Source organism: Ptychodera flava, chromosome 12 (assembly GCF_041260155.1).
Source record: "Ptychodera flava strain L36383 chromosome 12, AS_Pfla_20210202, whole genome shotgun sequence".
Taxonomy (NCBI): Eukaryota; Metazoa; Hemichordata; class Enteropneusta; family Ptychoderidae; genus Ptychodera; species Ptychodera flava.
The window spans coordinates 3,830,553-3,847,205 of NC_091939.1; the positions used below are offsets into that span (position 1 = coordinate 3,830,553).

A 16,653-nucleotide genomic window follows, 5' to 3' on the forward strand; every position below is an offset into this window, starting at 1 on the left:
CTTTGCACATTAGTTGTAGCTATGGTATGTATATTACTGAAATGAATGTTTGCTACTTGTAAAAGTATTTTTCTAGGATCAAGGTAGGATGAAATCTATCACAAGAAAACTGACGTAAAGCACATCCTGAAATGAAGGGACTTATGCACTAACACTTATAGATTAAAAATGATAATATAAACATTATGTCCAGTTTCCTTGCTAGATGTCATCATTCAAAACAGCCTACTTACAGAGACTCTTACAAGGTGATCTCTCAGTGCCTGTTTACAGGTTTTACCAAAGTCTTACATTGAGAGAGATACATGTAGCTTGTGTCAATCTGGTATTTACTGTTATCAGACACTAAGCATTTACACTGAAATGCAGCACGCAACCCTCTACATCCACAGTTACATTTGACTTTCAAAGAACAATACATGTACATGGCATAGACAAAGATAACAGAGGCATCCTCTGACATGCTACATTTGCACGTGGTGAAAAATTAAGTGTGATATGAAGTAGGAAACACTGGAACTTGCACACTTAATTTTATCACCACATGCAAATGTACAATGTACTATGTTTGATGATGGATTGTATGTAATTTCATTTAAGTTCAACATACATGTCATTGTGATTTATAAACTACTGGTACAATTGTAGATACCACATAGCCAACTAAATATGGGTTTTGTTTTTTCTTGCCAAGTTCATTGAAATTCTACAAAATGATTGCTTGCCAGGGTCAGATTCTCATAGTGAGCCTAATCAAATACAGTCCCTCCAGTACATTCATTGTAAGCAGTCTGTACCCCCCATGGCTGCTTGCAATATGTACAAAATTAGGTAGAGAGCAGTATTACAGCACCAACGTAAGCATTTACAAAGGCAAATGTTTATCTACATGAAGTTTACAAACATTTTGGTGTGGCATTCATTTGTCTCGAGTTTGACAATCTGCGCTATTTGGAGCAACTTCAGTACTTTAAGAGAGAGTCTGTCACTAAAATTATTAATGACTTAAGCTACACAAGTCATGTACATGTGTCTATAAATTCACTTGAAATTCTGAAATTCACTTTAATCATAACTTACCTCTAGTACTACAACAACTCTTCCACTTGCCAATGATGTCAGCATGTGAGTCAGATGTGCATATCCCTCAGGTGTTATCATATATCCACCCTGCAATTACATTAGAGGATTTTTATCATCATGGCTTGACCTGGTTTTCCAAAATTCATAAAAGCTAGTACATATACCTGCCTAAAAAGGGAAAGACTTAAACTTTTGCTCAAACTTACTACAATGAAACTCTGAACCATACTCCTATTAAATCAAGAAGTAAAATCAGGGGTCACTGTGCAAAGTTTGGTAACAAAGAAATAAATTACCCGACATTTACTGATATTTGAAATTCAAAATGGCTGCAATTTCTATCTTATCTCTATGGAGAAAATTAAACTTTAATTTTCAGAAAAAACTAAAACAGTGAATCTTATTCTTACTTCAAGAGCTTTTCAATCAGAAAAGAATGGTAAATCTTGGAATCTGCATATCTCTTCCCAAATCGCATTCTACTTTAAAGCCACTTGAAATGAGTCTTTTTCGGTTATTATGATGCATCCTAGTAAATGCCTATTTTATGCTAATTCTTTACATTGTATGAACTCTGTGAGAGCAATAGTTCAAAATTATAATTATAGCTTTGTTAATACCAGTGTATTTGTGACGTCATTCCCCAGTTTATTTCTGATAATGTATCCGATTATTAAGCATTGTGGCCCAACGTGTTTTCTACATCTACAAATTCACTGGTATTGCCAAAATTTTAATAGCAATAATGAAGGCCCCTCCTGGCCAATACTTGACTCAAGCAAACTTTGCACTCCATATAGTGTACTCGGATTCACTTCATACATGTACACTATGTTGTGCCAAGTTATGGTCTAAACAGACAAAGACATTGAGACACATGACACTTTTGTGACTTTACTCACCAGTGGGTCTCCCTTTGCAGCATCAAATCCTGCAGACACCAACACTAACTCAGGTGAAAACTGGAATGAGAAAAAAATGTTAAACTGAGTTCAATATTAACACTCTTTGAAGTTTATGGGCATAAAATTCTGTTTGAATGCATTTTTTGATGAAATGCTCTCTTGCAGTTTCATAATAAGCTCAGTCTCATCATAGTCAGTAGAGGGGGAAGACTGTCTATGGTCACATTAGGTCCATTGTATGTCACCATCATCATCATATCAGTACATAATTCAATGTCATCATCATCATAATACAGGTTTATCATTCTATCTTGCTTGTTGACAAAAATTATCTTACAATTCCCTGAACCAAAACACATGTGAGTTCATGAACAGCTGCATATCAGATACTTGACTCAATCATGATCTCTGGGCAGCATAGATAGATTAGACAGTATAAGTCAGTGTTGAATCTAGGATCAGAGAGTTGGGGGCATTTTGGCCTATGGACTTCCATTTTGGGGGCCTTTTTGAAAATTAGGGGGGCCTTTGCAAGTTTGGTTTGCTCTCCCCTCCTTTTTGACTTGAACTTTTTTGAGCTGTATCTTGCTCATGAGTGAAGTTTGAAATTGACGTACCGCATTACATCAATGAACTGTAGTTTACAAAAAAAGTTAAATACCAAACAAAATTTCTTCATATCATTGATTGGATTTGTTTCCTTAGATATAAAATGGACAGATTTATGAAAGATATATATCATTGATTGGATTTTTGCGGAAACTTGGTAGGCCCAGCTGGGTACACATGCATACTCATAACAGCTGTCCTACCGCAAATATCACAACATTGTTTTGTGATATTCCGATACAAAATTACAATATCATGATTAACATGTCGTATTGATAAAGTTTCAAATGTTTCTGTGAGTGTTGAGACATGTCAGCATATGTTAACAAATAAATACTCCAAACGGCAATGTACATGTACATGTAAGAACAGGATTTCCATGGACTTGCTCGTCGCCCATTAACTGATGTGCATGCTGAAACACTCCAATCCCTTGATGCCGCGCTCTAGGTTCAGCACTGATTATAAGTGATATGACAGTGTGATCAGAGTACTCACCTCCATTGCAATTGGCATGACAATCTGTTGAAAAGCGGCAATGTACTCTGCATCTCCCATCTTTCCCTGAAGACATAGAGATACAAGTTATGAGAATCTATTGACAAGTTATGATTTCATGTAAACTTGCTAGTTCACATCAATATACAATTGGACATCGATTTAAAAATCGCACAATATATTATGATTTGATTCATCCACATTGTCTTGAGAGATTGAGTTTTAGCTTTGCATTTGATAAATTAAAGGAATGTCCAGAAATATTGGAATGAACAAATACAAACACATACATGCCTCTGACATGGAAAGATTGATGAACATCGGTATAAAATTTTAGAGCAAAGATGATGTCAAGACTTACCATATTCTACGATTTCTTACCCATTTCTAACTAAATTCCAAGAGTTCTTACTGAATTCAATGGATTTCATGCCCACTTCAAATAATTCAGACCCAATCTCACAATAATTCAGATCCAATCTCACATGCCTGAACACATTCCCAGATACCGGTATCTTACCCCATTCCATGCAACATTGATATTAAATCCCTTTCCTCTTCCCTTGCCAACTTTGTCATAGTTTGCATCCGGAGAACCAGGATAAAACATTCCATGATCGTATCGATGAAGTGAAATGTACAATACACTGTCATCATCATCAAACATGTGTTGAATACCGTTGCCATGGTGAACATCCCAGTCAACAATTAATATTCTGTTGATAATGAAATAGAAGTCAGGTTTTCATTGTTTATTTAGCAAACAGGTTGTGTACAAGTGTTTCCTGAGCATTTGCATTGAGCTGTGAAAGAGCAATAATTATTATGAATTGTCAATTACATTAATGTGTCGCCTTCCGATTGGACAAGAGATCACAGCGGCTGTGGTAAAATAGAACCACTTATACTGACATAAGATAAAAGCAATAATTCCTTCATTTGCAGATATGCACTCAGTTTGGTTACAATTGGCACTAAGTAGCGCGCACTTGCCCTGCAGAATGCTATAATAAACACCTATAGCCTGGTCTTTATTCGGGCTATAGCACCCCGTCTATTACCCCGAGGGGCCGTGTGCTACCAGAAACACATCGCTATAATGTGTTTCTGGTAACACACGGCCACGAGGGGTAATAGACGGGCGCTATAGCCCGAATAAAGACCAGGCTATAGGTGTTTTATAACACACCACATGCTCATGTTGTATTGTTATATAGTTTTTAATGTGTTTTGATATTTTGTACCGCAACAATCCATTGTGACAAATTTACTGGGCGATGTTCCTACAGCGGTTTCAGTTGTACGTGGTACCACTTTCTTTCAAAAAATATTCTAAGCATACCTAGCGACATCCTTAGTTGCACTTCAATCGTTTCCGTCGATGAGCTGTTTAATTCCTACGCTGTTGGAATGTTGGAAAATGTTGGAATATCTGTTTTAGAGAATGTGTCGTAACCTATCCCAGACACACATCACGTTCTAGTCAACCGCCATTGTTGCAAAGCTGCAGACGACACTACGGTCACGTGACCAGCACTTTTCCAAATTTGGTCAGAACTATTTCCCTAGGGAAATAGCTTTTCAAAAAACACCCTCTGACGTCACATTTGTCGATCCGATGGGGACTAGACGTATCTTTTTTCTCGTCACGTGACGTATTCTGGCGAATCGCGACACGGAATGAGCATGTGGCGTGTTATAAATTGATGTATTGAACCAAAAATCCTGTGTATGCCTCTATGCACCAGAGGGTATTGCTTTAACACTGACACAGCATAGGAAGAGTGATATCAATGGCACTGTTGTAGCAAGTTTAATGAACAATAAAAATTTTGAGAATGTTTTGTTCACTTTATGAAACCAGTCAACTTACATATGTCACTTTCTATCATGTTGATTATTCATTGCATTTCGTTGTTTTATGGCATACTGATACAAAATCCTTACTGCATGCAAAGATATACCGGTACTTTCTGCTTGATGAAGGAATCTTAAACTTTATGATGGTTTCCAAAAACAAGTATTTACTAGTTTAATTATGATCAAATTTTTGAGGCTGAGTCAATTTCCTTGTTGTTGTGTGTGATTCATGAGAAGGTATGGGTATTAGGAAACTATAAAAGGATGTAAAACTCTACGTTTTATTACCTTTTCAGTCCAAAGACTTTCTGTGCATATCTAGCTGCTAAGGCAACATTGTTGAAGAAACAAAATCCACACGCTGCATTGGCCTCTGCATGGTGCCCTGGCGGCCTGAAAATATAATAAATGTAATGATTTAGAATACAAACCCTTCATATTGAGTGCCTGGCATATAACGTCAATTCAACTCTCCCATCCTTGTCATGCAATGATCAACATTGGTTGAAAGCTGTGATCATTAACCGTAGTAAAGTTTTATCAAAAACTATGATCAATATCAAGAAAAAGTGATAAAAATGTTACACTGTCAGTGACTCACCTTGTAATGCAGACACCGTTCAATGCCTGAAAACAAAGATGAGAGATCATTCATATTTCATTCAAATATGGGATAGGATGTAATGCACCATTTAATAATATATTAAATATAATATAGCATGCATATTGCTTCATATACAGATATTTACTATCAACATTTGACAAGATTTGAACATTGAAACTATTGATTCTTATCAAGACACTTTCAACAAATGTAAATTTTCATATTACTCTGCTAGTATTGACACTTATGTGATATTCATCCTGCTAAGAAAATACAACACAACCACATTAGCTAAATCTTCATACATGTAAAATGTCCTTTCCCAACTGAATATCATGATTGCAAGTCTGCCATCAGTCTTCTAAGATTTCTGAATTTTTTAAAGTCAATTTGGGAATTTCTTGGAAATTTATTGATTCAAATATACTAAAGAATGTAGTTAGTAAAAGTTATTGAGTCAAATAGATTAATGGTAAGTAAGTAAAGTACAACTAAATTACATTCTTCATTGTTAGTATGTCTATCAGGGGTTTTGTTCAGGTTTGAAAAGATTGGTATCCATATGGTTTGAGAACCTTGCTACCATTGCTGCAAGATTACATACAAGGGTAACTGAAGCACCACGATGGTAGAAATCTGGCAACTTTTTTTTCTGTCTAACAAACCATCAATGACCCAATCTGACATTTGAATGATAATAGTATCACTTGCCTGTCCTGTGAGGACTTCTTTGACTACATTGAATACACTACCAGCAGCTAGACTTGCACATTCATATGATGTCTGTATGAGAAGATAAAGAAACATGCAAAAGGCACAAAGTGAGTAGAAATGACTGACAAGTTTCTTGATGTTATAAAAATTTTGAACATTGCACCATTCTTTCAAATCAAATTCTCACCAGAATCTGTGTTATAGAGATGTGACAGCCATGTTTCAGAGACAAATAATTTGCTACGTTTTAGGTGATTCATCTTCATTGGTTACTTTTTTCAGTGATGGCAAATCATTCCATCATTTCGAGAAGTGTTTTTGTGACCAAACATTAAAATAAAATTAATTCAGTCTAACTGGCATATCAGCAGACTGTATGGATCATAATGGCTGATTCTGATCTAAAGCAAAATTGTAATTTTTTTGTATACTGTATTTCTTCAATTTTTTGTTTTTGTGGCAAATTACATCAATTTTACGGGATTGTTGAGAAATAAATCTAATAATCGACACTTCAGCATTTGGAAATGAAATGATACATCTTTCAGTAGTTTAAAATTGGAACTGTGGACAAGAGTTAAACAACATTTCATTTTACTATATTATAAACTACATTTTCTAATCTTGCAGCGATAAGTTTTACTGTGTTTACCTGATGAAAGTAGATGGAGTTGTATTCCATTTGAAGCATGAAAAGTTCTCTGTTTTTCATTCCTTGTGATTCCTTCATCTTCTCCAAATGTCCTGAGCTAAATTAATCAGATGAAATACATTCATTGGCTTTCATACTGATCTATACACTAATACTCATGTGAAAAACACACTCAAAATCCTTATGGTACTCAAGTAATGAATGCAGGAATTTCAGTTTTACTGAACACATCGTTGCCATGGAGATAAACAACAGAAAGATAAAGAACGTGAGATAGAGAATTTTGTGGATTATATACCAATATGGTGTTGGGACTCCAACGTTTTGCCTCTTGGGTAGGCCACACGTTGCATTCACTGCAGCAAATCTAGTACTTAATGCCATACAAATGTTATCAAAATTGTGACAACATAAATACATGTTTTAATTTGTCATTTCTACTCACCTATGTAAAGCTAATAATTCTGGATCAGTTGCCATTCTTGCCTGAAAATTCACAGAAAATAAACCATCAAAATTATTTCAAAGTATCATAAATGCCTTTGAACTCCAATAATACAGTACATTGGTATGTGTGTAGAGTTTTATCATAAAGAGTGTTTGAAAAATTTGTACATGTTACATTGTGTAAGTCGATGCCTTGGTTAGTCGTGGTCATTTTATTGAAATTTGTTGAAATTCTCAAACTAAAGTATGTAAAGACCAATGAACATCACTCTCAGAGTAATTTGAGTGACTATAAATAAATAAAAAGACTAAAAATTTTATAATATGTGAAAATTTCTATTTAAAGGTGTTTGCTGATCATTATCTTGTGACGCATAATGACAACCTGTTTACTCAGCACTAGACATCGGCAGTAACCTGTAACATTGAAATAAATTGGTCATACATTACCTCTACTCTAAGACATCTGTCCAGTAATTTCCAAGCTTTATGAATCTCAAATATCCTAGTAATCCTGTCTGGACGCTCAGGATGAGATCTGCATAGTGATGAAAGAAGACAGATTCTTGAGGGGAAATATTCAGAATTATGTATTGATTTACCAAGTTGTACATCATTAGTAGGATGGGTAAATGTTTTGGCTTGTGAAATTTGGCAATTATAGTTTGGAATGCGTTGAGAAGTGTAAGTATTTCTGCAACTAATGTACGGAAATATACAGATCAATACGCTCATATGTGTGTGTACACTTTTTCTATAGAGAATGCAATCTGTGAAATACAAAATGATATTGAGTTCTCCTTCATCGTAGGAATACACTTACTGTATTTCAATGGCAAAATTATGTACTTGGCAAAAGTTTGGTTATTCAGAGCTGACAAAACACTAATTGTATATACTTTAAACACTTACGTGTTCCATTGATCCCTATGTTTTCGCATTCTTTCATCGTAGACAAGAGCTGTCCTGTAAAATACCAGACAACACAAATTAATCTTATAATACTATTACATGTACCGCTCATCAATTGGCAAAGTTAACATACAGTAGTTTGCAATTCCTGAGTTTTCACTAGATGGGGAATTCTTACAAATTTCACAAGAGTCACCATTTTGTTCATATGCTTCTCTTTCCTAATATGCATGTCTACACATTTTCTGTCTTTGTTTCGCATTACACGACTAGAAAACTAGAATATTTTTTGTCTCAAAGCCTCTTGGTGGTGCTATAGGGAAAACAGACCGGAGCAAGGCAAGAAAGGCCTGTTAATTTCATGATTATCTTTTGGTAAGACAAAGGGTTAAACAGATTATTTTTCTCAGGTACACGTTAAAAGATTAAGAATAAGATTTGAAAGTGATCATGTAATTTTTGCACTCAAGCTGTCGCATAATGTGATAGAAATTCTCAAAAAATGAACATACAAAAAGTTTGAAATTTTTGATGAAAAAAGACTTCTACAGATGACCTTACCTATGCACTGGTGATGTAAATTTCACTTCAGACACAATACTGTCAATGGCTTTATCTTCTTTTTCGTTTGTCTTTTCTTCTTCTACGTCTTCACTCTTTATTTCCACACCAATGGTCATGGTGTCATGGTCTGTTGGAAACACTGATGAGATAACAGAAAAACAATTACCCACCTAATGATAAGGGCAGGTCCTATGTTGCCAGGGAGGGCAACTTTTCAAAGGTTATATATGCATGGATGTCTGGTTGTGATTTTTCACTTATTTGCTACACTATTGATAGAACAGACAACCATATTACAGGACACCAGAAATGTAACTTTATTGAAGTTTGCAGTCAAAGTGAAAAATGAGTAATCATACCTTGATATTGAAGACAATTCCAAAACTGATGATGTACAGATATGGTATCTAGGATACTCTGGATTGCACTGCAATAGAGCAAAACAAATTTTACTATAATAGTTATATTTAACAGTGTAATGAAAATGTAAATTGTAACAAATCCCTTCAATGGACTCAGAAAGGTCTCAGAGAAATTACAAGGAATCAAATGGATTATGTAACACTGAATAATGAGAAAATATGTTTCTTTAAACTTTCATGAGGACTTCCTCATCATTCCAGTATTCCACATTCTTCAGATTTTCCTTTGACTAATATTGAAACAGAATGTCTCTTTGACTGAGATAATTAAGTGGAAAAATGATGGGTTAGACATTGTCTACTGATATAGTAACTTGTAGCAAGTTTACTGGTTCTATTTATGAATGTACAACATATAATTAAATGTGTAATATGTGTTTTAGAAATGCATGTAATGTTTTGTTTCTAGTGAGGAAACAGTTTGCGAAACTACTGTAAGTGTAAAGGTTTAATGTATCCAAATTATGATTACTTTTGAATTTGCAAAAAATATAACTATTCATCTTTCAACTTTCATGTACTATGGATGCTTGCAGTTGCATTCAGACATTCTCACTTTCCAGTTTTGGAAACTAGTTTTATTTTCAGAAGTAATGTAAGTAATGCGAATGTGTTACCTGTCACAGGGTTTGGTTGTTTGTAGAGGTGGGCAAGGCTCTCCTAGTAAGATGCGTACACACATTGTAAAACTATCTGATACAGTTGAGACATTGTAACCACCCTACCAAGTATGATAAAAATACAATAAATTTAATTATGGATATGATAAATTCATAGAAAATTGGCCTGGGTATCTCCAAATTATACACTCCACTTTTCAAAAAATCAAGCACCTGTAGGTTCAGCCACGCAGCCAATACATGTAGTACACATCCTCTCATTTCAATAAAGTTCAGTATACATGTATCTCAACTTATTTTGGTTCCAATATTGGAATACCTGTAATGACTGGTGATATGAATTCAAATACAAAGCATTTTAACATAAAAGTACCAAAGTGTTTATAGAACAACATACTAAGTAGACTTGAATCAACACATAATAGCATACAGAAATGTAGATCTAAAGCTATACAATTCTGCCTACCTCCAAGACAAGGGCTAATTTTCCCTCTGCTAGTGACATCAGCATATGTGTCATGTACGCATATCCTGCTGGTGTCACACTCATTTCACCCTATAGGACAAATATGGAATTAGCATTAATGATTTATTTTATGCAAATGAGGACAGTAAGTTGAAGTGTTGCTATGACAATTTTTGCATTATTTGGCAGTATAACTTGCTCAATCACCATTATTTACAGAATCATGTATTTTAATGAGATAACTAAAACCGGTGCATTCAGCCATTTATTTCAGTAACTGTTATATTGTTGAAAATAATATACTGTGTCAAACTACAACTTTAGAATAGACGTGAGTTCCCTCAATCTTCAACGATCACTTTTTGTACAAACATTTCAGCAATTTACTGATTGCCTTCATCAGGGTAAAAACTTACTACAGCTGAAGAAGGAAATCCGTGAATTACTAAAAGCTTGATTCCCAGATACAACAAGATCACTGAAGATTTGCAAAACTGGTTGAGAGCACCTACCGGTATCTTTTCAAAACACAAAGTGTAAAACATGTTATGATGTTTCTTAAACTACTTTTGTTTTGTTTCCATTTTATGTTATCCTACTTTGCATATTGCCTACGTACACACCTTTGGATCGGCCAATCCTGAGTCAAAACCAGCAGAGACCAAGACCAGCTCTGGATCAAACTGAGGGAAAAAATTAAAAGTCAGAATAATTCATTATTGTATCAGTCTTCAAAAGTTGTTAAAACTATGAAAGTTTAGATTTCTGCACTCCAATCCAAGAAATATTGAGGCATTGACAGAGACAACGATATAAAGATGCATCTATGTGTTGTCTACTCACTTCATAAGCTATTGGCATCAGAATCTGTTGAAAAACAGCTATATAGTCACTGTCATCCATGGCAACCTGTAACATTGAGAAGTCTACAATTAGTCTGATTTGCAACATTTAGTTGGTTATGTCAGTGATCAAAGTCAATTTTCCCAATAAAAATGAACTACATGTATATAAATGTCAAACACAATAAACAGAAGAAGACATGGAAATCTTTCCATTATACATGTAAACAAATACAACCTCACCTCCCTACTAATGACTATCAATTTTGTTATTAATCTATACATTTGTCCCATCTATGAGCACAAGGCCTAATTAGACCATAGGCAAGCATAGCAGACCCCTTGAAAGATTTTATGGACACTTGTTTTTGGAAAGGAATTTTGTAGACATTTTTGGAAAGCCAATCATGTTCTGGGCAAACTTCATTTTTTGACATCTGAACAAAGACACAGACGTTTAGAAGTGATTTAGTTACTGATGGAAGTTATTAGTTATTCATGAAACTCTGTCATGGGGCCATCCATACTTATTATTTTGGGTAACTTGTGGTCTTTTTCCACATAGCATTTAAGTGCACTTACTCTCAGTGACTATGGGGTGATGTATTTGGTATCAATGGAAAGCTAGTTAAGTTACAAATTTTGATACAATAACATCAAATTGGCATCATTTCAATAAACTTCTCAAAAACAGCAATTTTCTGTTCATATGAGGGGAATACTGTCTGGCTGTTTCTGAGAACCTATGCTTGCTCATGGATGAACTTACATACATGATTGTATTTACTCTGGCATTTAAAAGTCATTTGGCTTTCTGTTATAATAACTTAACTTTATTCATGATACTGAAAATGTAAGCTTTAGCTTTTTTCTTAGCGTCTAGTCTGATTCTTGAAACCAACAATGATGGAAAACAGGTGATTGTCTTCAAGACCTTCAGATGTATAAAACTATCACATATTGAGTATTTTTTAATAAAAACCAAATACTACTGTAATTTTAGCCAACCTGATGATGATTCACACTACAGATGACACATCACTTACTTTGTTCCATGGTACATTGATATTAAAACCAGCTCCATTCCCGCTACCAATACAGTCATAATTACTTTCTTGTAAATGTGGCCAAAATGCAGCATTTTCATAGCGATGGATTGAAAAGTATAAAATACTGGAAGGAAGATACAGCAAACACTTAAACAAGATCTTAACTTTCCTCTACCAAGGAGTTATAAATACCAATGTACACTGGTATCTGCAACTATTGGCCTTTTTTGCAAAATGTACAAAAAAAAACTCTTAATATCATTCACTGTCAAAAGCTTGTTTTTTTAAAAAAAAACGTTAAATGACCGGTGTACTCATAATAGGCGACAAAATATGCACATACTGTACAGGTAGGTTGATTGTCACTTTCCTAACTCTATGCTACAATTTGCCACTGAGGGCGCACAAACAAATAATTGTCACAGATACAAGAGGAAAATAGGATGCATCTGAGATGGTCTATTGGTATTGTACAGCATATTAGCAACTCATAAAATAGTTAATGTTTTCTTGCAAATTTCCATTGACAGCGCTATGATATTCAAATTCAACATTGTCTTTCACAGCTTAATTTGATCTGTCTCACCTTGGATCGTCTTCGAATAAATACTGTGTACCTTGCCCATGGTGAATGTCCCAATCTACAATTAAAATTCTGAAACAAATATATCATAAACAGTTTTAGATATTCAAGATGTTCTGGCAAGGGATAATGATAACTGGGTCATATTTTGTTTTGTTAAATCCCATGGCAACACCTGCAACAACTATCAGTCTTTCCATGATAATGACAACAAATAACTCAACAGAGTAGTAACAAATGTAAAGTATAAAATTGTTCTTTAAGATGTGTGGGAAATATTACGATATGCTTTACAAGATTTACACAAAGAATCCTCAAAATCACTATTATATTGTTTACAAGATATGTAAAAAGATTCCTTATGGAATACTTACATACATAGTTGGTTTTTCTTATACAAATACCAGTACAATGTTCATAAATGGTTCAAACGCTTCTAGGAAAATTATTTTAGGACATTTCAATTTAGTTGGTAAATTAAGTCTATTGAAAGTGTATTTACTGGATAAAATAAGAATAATTCCTGACCTTTTCAAATTGAGGTTATATCTAGCATGATATGCAGCCAGTGCCACATTGTTGAAGTAACCATAGCCACACGCTATGTCTCTCTGTGCATGGTGACCAGGTGGCCTGTGAAAGACAAAAACCATTGCTGTCATATATTAGAGCAATGTTCGTAATCTGTTAAATCAATTGTATTCATATATTGCACCACCACTATCTCCCTTTACAGCATGATGTCTTTCAATAAAATTAGAAAATGCACCTCAATGAATGAAACATGAATGAACAAAATAGAATCGTAGCACTTACCGCACAATGGCAAAACCATTTCGAATCTGAAATAAGGAACAGCACTTATTTAGTCAGCTGCTTGTCACTAGAAAATGTACAATGAAACCACTTATCAGTGACTTTCAAGTATGACACTGATTCTTTGAACACTATGGATATTTTCATTTATTGAACTAATTAAAATAAAGTTATACGTCACATGTATGATAATAATGAAATTTACACAAGTCCATGATAGCTATTGCTATTAATTACACTGAGAAACAAAGAAATAATAATACATTTTGATACACTAACCATACTATACCTACCTTGCCTGTAGCAATCTGTTCAGCCAATGAGATGACACTTCCTGCTGCCACGGATGCTGTTTCAAATGTGTCCTACATTGTGAAAGAAACATTTTCATTGGTGGAAAGAAAACAAACTATATTGAACTGTAAGCATTGCCTCTTCTTCCAGAGTAGCTTTCATTTCAAGAACCGAAAATGTAAACCCTCAATAGCTTTTAATGATTTGCATGAAGGTTATAATATGACTACAAAATAGAATCAGGTCTGTTTGCCACTTGGCTACCAAGACCTGTATACTAATGCTAAGTATTTGTAAGTTAGAACTGGTGCTATTTGGGCCTGAAACAATAATTGAAAGTTTGCATACGCATTCATTTGAAAACAACTACTTCACACAAATTTTTTAACATCTCAAATTATCACATCAGTCATAACCATTGGTGGCATTTTTCACTTATTCATAACATATTTCTGTTGTCATGTATCTTCTAAGGAATAAAAAGTCAGACTAACAGATAAAATCACACTCACAGGACTGAGACAAACTGAATCATAACTTTCTGCCAACTTTTGAAGTTCTTCTGTTGACATTTGAGATGTCCTCTTCATCAGGTCTACATACTCCTCACTGAAAGATAACAGTAATACATCATACATGTAGTCAATAATTTCACCCCCTCCACACCCATTGTTTGAAAAAAGTTTCACTTCCTCACACCTCTTGACATTATATTAATCTGCCCTGAATACTATAAAGATGACAAAATGATACAAGCAAACCTGTAACTACATTTTAAATACAATTACATCAAAAGACAAATAATAAAATGTTTACTCTTCTTGTGTGGAGGTAAAAAATATCATCAACAAAAGTCACATTAAATATTATAACTTTTTGATGCCAGATAGAGTGATCACTTTCCAGCAAGAATGTACCGTAACTGTCTTACCTGTGTAACATTGTTAGTTCTTCAATAGTTGCCACTCTCCCCTGGTAAAAATCAAATAAGAAAAGACAAATGTCAGTCATTTATAAATCTTTTTCCATTCTTCTTTAATAGTTGTGAACACAAACCTGATATTTTGCAGAGGTGGTGTATAAAAATGTTTCACATCATGTTAGTTTTTGAAGTTACAGAATGATAGCTTTTGGTTTTTAAACCTTTCCTACAACTAGTATGCCTTCCACTGGTCCTTTAAAATGGTACATGAATTGCACAGAAATAACAGAAAAACATCACTTCCAATGAGATTGGACATTACTACTCACAGGCACTTGTTGACATCTGTCAATCAAACCACATTCCTTCAGATGTTCATAACAAGAGCTAATTCGCTGAGGGTGTTCTGATTTTCCTGGTTCACTGTAAAAAATACAAACATGATGGGTGTTTTGAAGAAAAAACACTAAAAGGTATATTATAGTCTATTTGTATTGCAATTGTACGATACATTATCAGATAGCCTGCTGGTAAAATTTCACAGTGTAAAAGCAACGTGATAACGTCTTTAAAATTACAAGAGGCTTTTGATCAAGATTCCAATAGACTGTAATGCAAAAGTAATTAAATTCATCGATATCTGTCCATGCATACATAGGTTTTGAAGATTTCAAAAAACAAACCAGAGTATTTAAATGGGACTTTACTGTGTAGCTTTTTGCCCTAAAAACTTTTGTATACAGTTTTTGAACAGTGTACTTAAAATGACTACATGCTTGCAGAATGCCATATTGTGTAAATTATGGAAGAAACAAAAAAATTCTGCTTTGAGTTTTGATAGGATAGATGGAAATAATCTAGCAAGTGATACTTGCATGTGTAAAATGTTCCGTGTGTGTCTTTTGACAACTTTACTGGCCTACCTTTCAAAATTTTGAATGGATGCACAACTAAGGATTCAATTTTTCAGTACCAACATACATGTATACCATCTTACCATTACCTAACAATTACAGAGGTACGTAGTAAAATATTGTATTTTTTTACAATGAGAATAGGATTGTAAAATCCATTGGCAAGGCTTAATAAACGATCAAGTTGCCAAGTATTGCAATCATTCTGCTATTTTAGCTTCTGTTGCTACTTTGGCAATATATACTGTTGAAAATGTTGTGACAGTTCTTAAGATAGGGTGAACTGTGAACAATTGATGTGGCTGATGAAATTCTTCATTCCCTCTTTTTCCAAAAGTGTACATTACTTCGAAATCTCAAGTCAGAATATTTGAAAGTCAATCAAGAACAACTAAAAGAGCAGTAATCTATTTCTAAATTTTCGAATCATTAATTTTTGCGTTTTCTGAAACCAAGGCAAGAACTAATAGAAAAATCATACCCTTGATCTGAATGAAATGTACGATTAATTTTTCTCACCTGTCATATACACTGCCATGCTTCAACATCCTCTCATCATAAATAAATCCTGTCCTATTAAAAAACAAAACAAAGGATAACTGTAATGAATAGCAATGATATGAATATCATGACCAACTCGCCTAAAATTTGTCCAAACCATACTGAAAGAACTCATTAACTGCTGATAATTCTGAGCCGATTTCATCAACTGGATGTTGTACTGTGACATCCATGGTACAACCACACAAAGTTTGGAGAATGCTATCATTTCTTAAACAAAATTTATGTCTCTCGCTCACTCTGCTTGGCATTTACCATAGCCTGATAGGTTCAGTTCTCATTTAAATACAACACAAACAAGATCTATGCAACAAAA

The 16,653-nt window shown here is 34.2% G+C and overlaps 1 protein-coding gene across 2 annotated transcripts in view; it reads right to left on the bottom strand.

The window, feature by feature from the left end:
• The window catches only part of LOC139144736 (histone deacetylase 6-like), a 37,175-nt gene that overhangs the window by 7,899 nt on the left and 12,623 nt on the right, over positions 1 to 16,653 (bottom strand). For both annotated transcript variants that reach the window (XM_070715460.1, XM_070715461.1), the window contains exons 5-30: positions 16,296 to 16,349; positions 15,192 to 15,285; positions 14,872 to 14,912; positions 14,453 to 14,549; positions 13,940 to 14,011; positions 13,647 to 13,672; positions 13,359 to 13,463; positions 12,834 to 12,902; positions 12,245 to 12,371; positions 11,200 to 11,265; positions 10,980 to 11,039; positions 10,357 to 10,446; positions 9,888 to 9,991; positions 9,208 to 9,275; positions 8,846 to 8,987; positions 8,285 to 8,338; positions 7,823 to 7,910; positions 7,371 to 7,411; positions 6,926 to 7,022; positions 6,271 to 6,342; positions 5,557 to 5,582; positions 5,244 to 5,348; positions 3,616 to 3,811; positions 3,096 to 3,161; positions 1,986 to 2,045; positions 1,081 to 1,170 (exon numbers count right to left, since the gene is read on the bottom strand). In XM_070715460.1, coding sequence (XP_070571561.1) covers positions 1,081 to 1,170; positions 1,986 to 2,045; positions 3,096 to 3,161; positions 3,616 to 3,811; positions 5,244 to 5,348; positions 5,557 to 5,582; positions 6,271 to 6,342; positions 6,926 to 7,022; positions 7,371 to 7,411; positions 7,823 to 7,910; positions 8,285 to 8,338; positions 8,846 to 8,987; positions 9,208 to 9,275; positions 9,888 to 9,991; positions 10,357 to 10,446; positions 10,980 to 11,039; positions 11,200 to 11,265; positions 12,245 to 12,371; positions 12,834 to 12,902; positions 13,359 to 13,463; positions 13,647 to 13,672; positions 13,940 to 14,011; positions 14,453 to 14,549; positions 14,872 to 14,912; positions 15,192 to 15,285; positions 16,296 to 16,349 — 2,110 coding nt within the window. The remainder of the gene's footprint in view (positions 1 to 1,080; positions 1,171 to 1,985; positions 2,046 to 3,095; positions 3,162 to 3,615; positions 3,812 to 5,243; positions 5,349 to 5,556; positions 5,583 to 6,270; positions 6,343 to 6,925; positions 7,023 to 7,370; positions 7,412 to 7,822; positions 7,911 to 8,284; positions 8,339 to 8,845; positions 8,988 to 9,207; positions 9,276 to 9,887; positions 9,992 to 10,356; positions 10,447 to 10,979; positions 11,040 to 11,199; positions 11,266 to 12,244; positions 12,372 to 12,833; positions 12,903 to 13,358; positions 13,464 to 13,646; positions 13,673 to 13,939; positions 14,012 to 14,452; positions 14,550 to 14,871; positions 14,913 to 15,191; positions 15,286 to 16,295; positions 16,350 to 16,653) is intronic.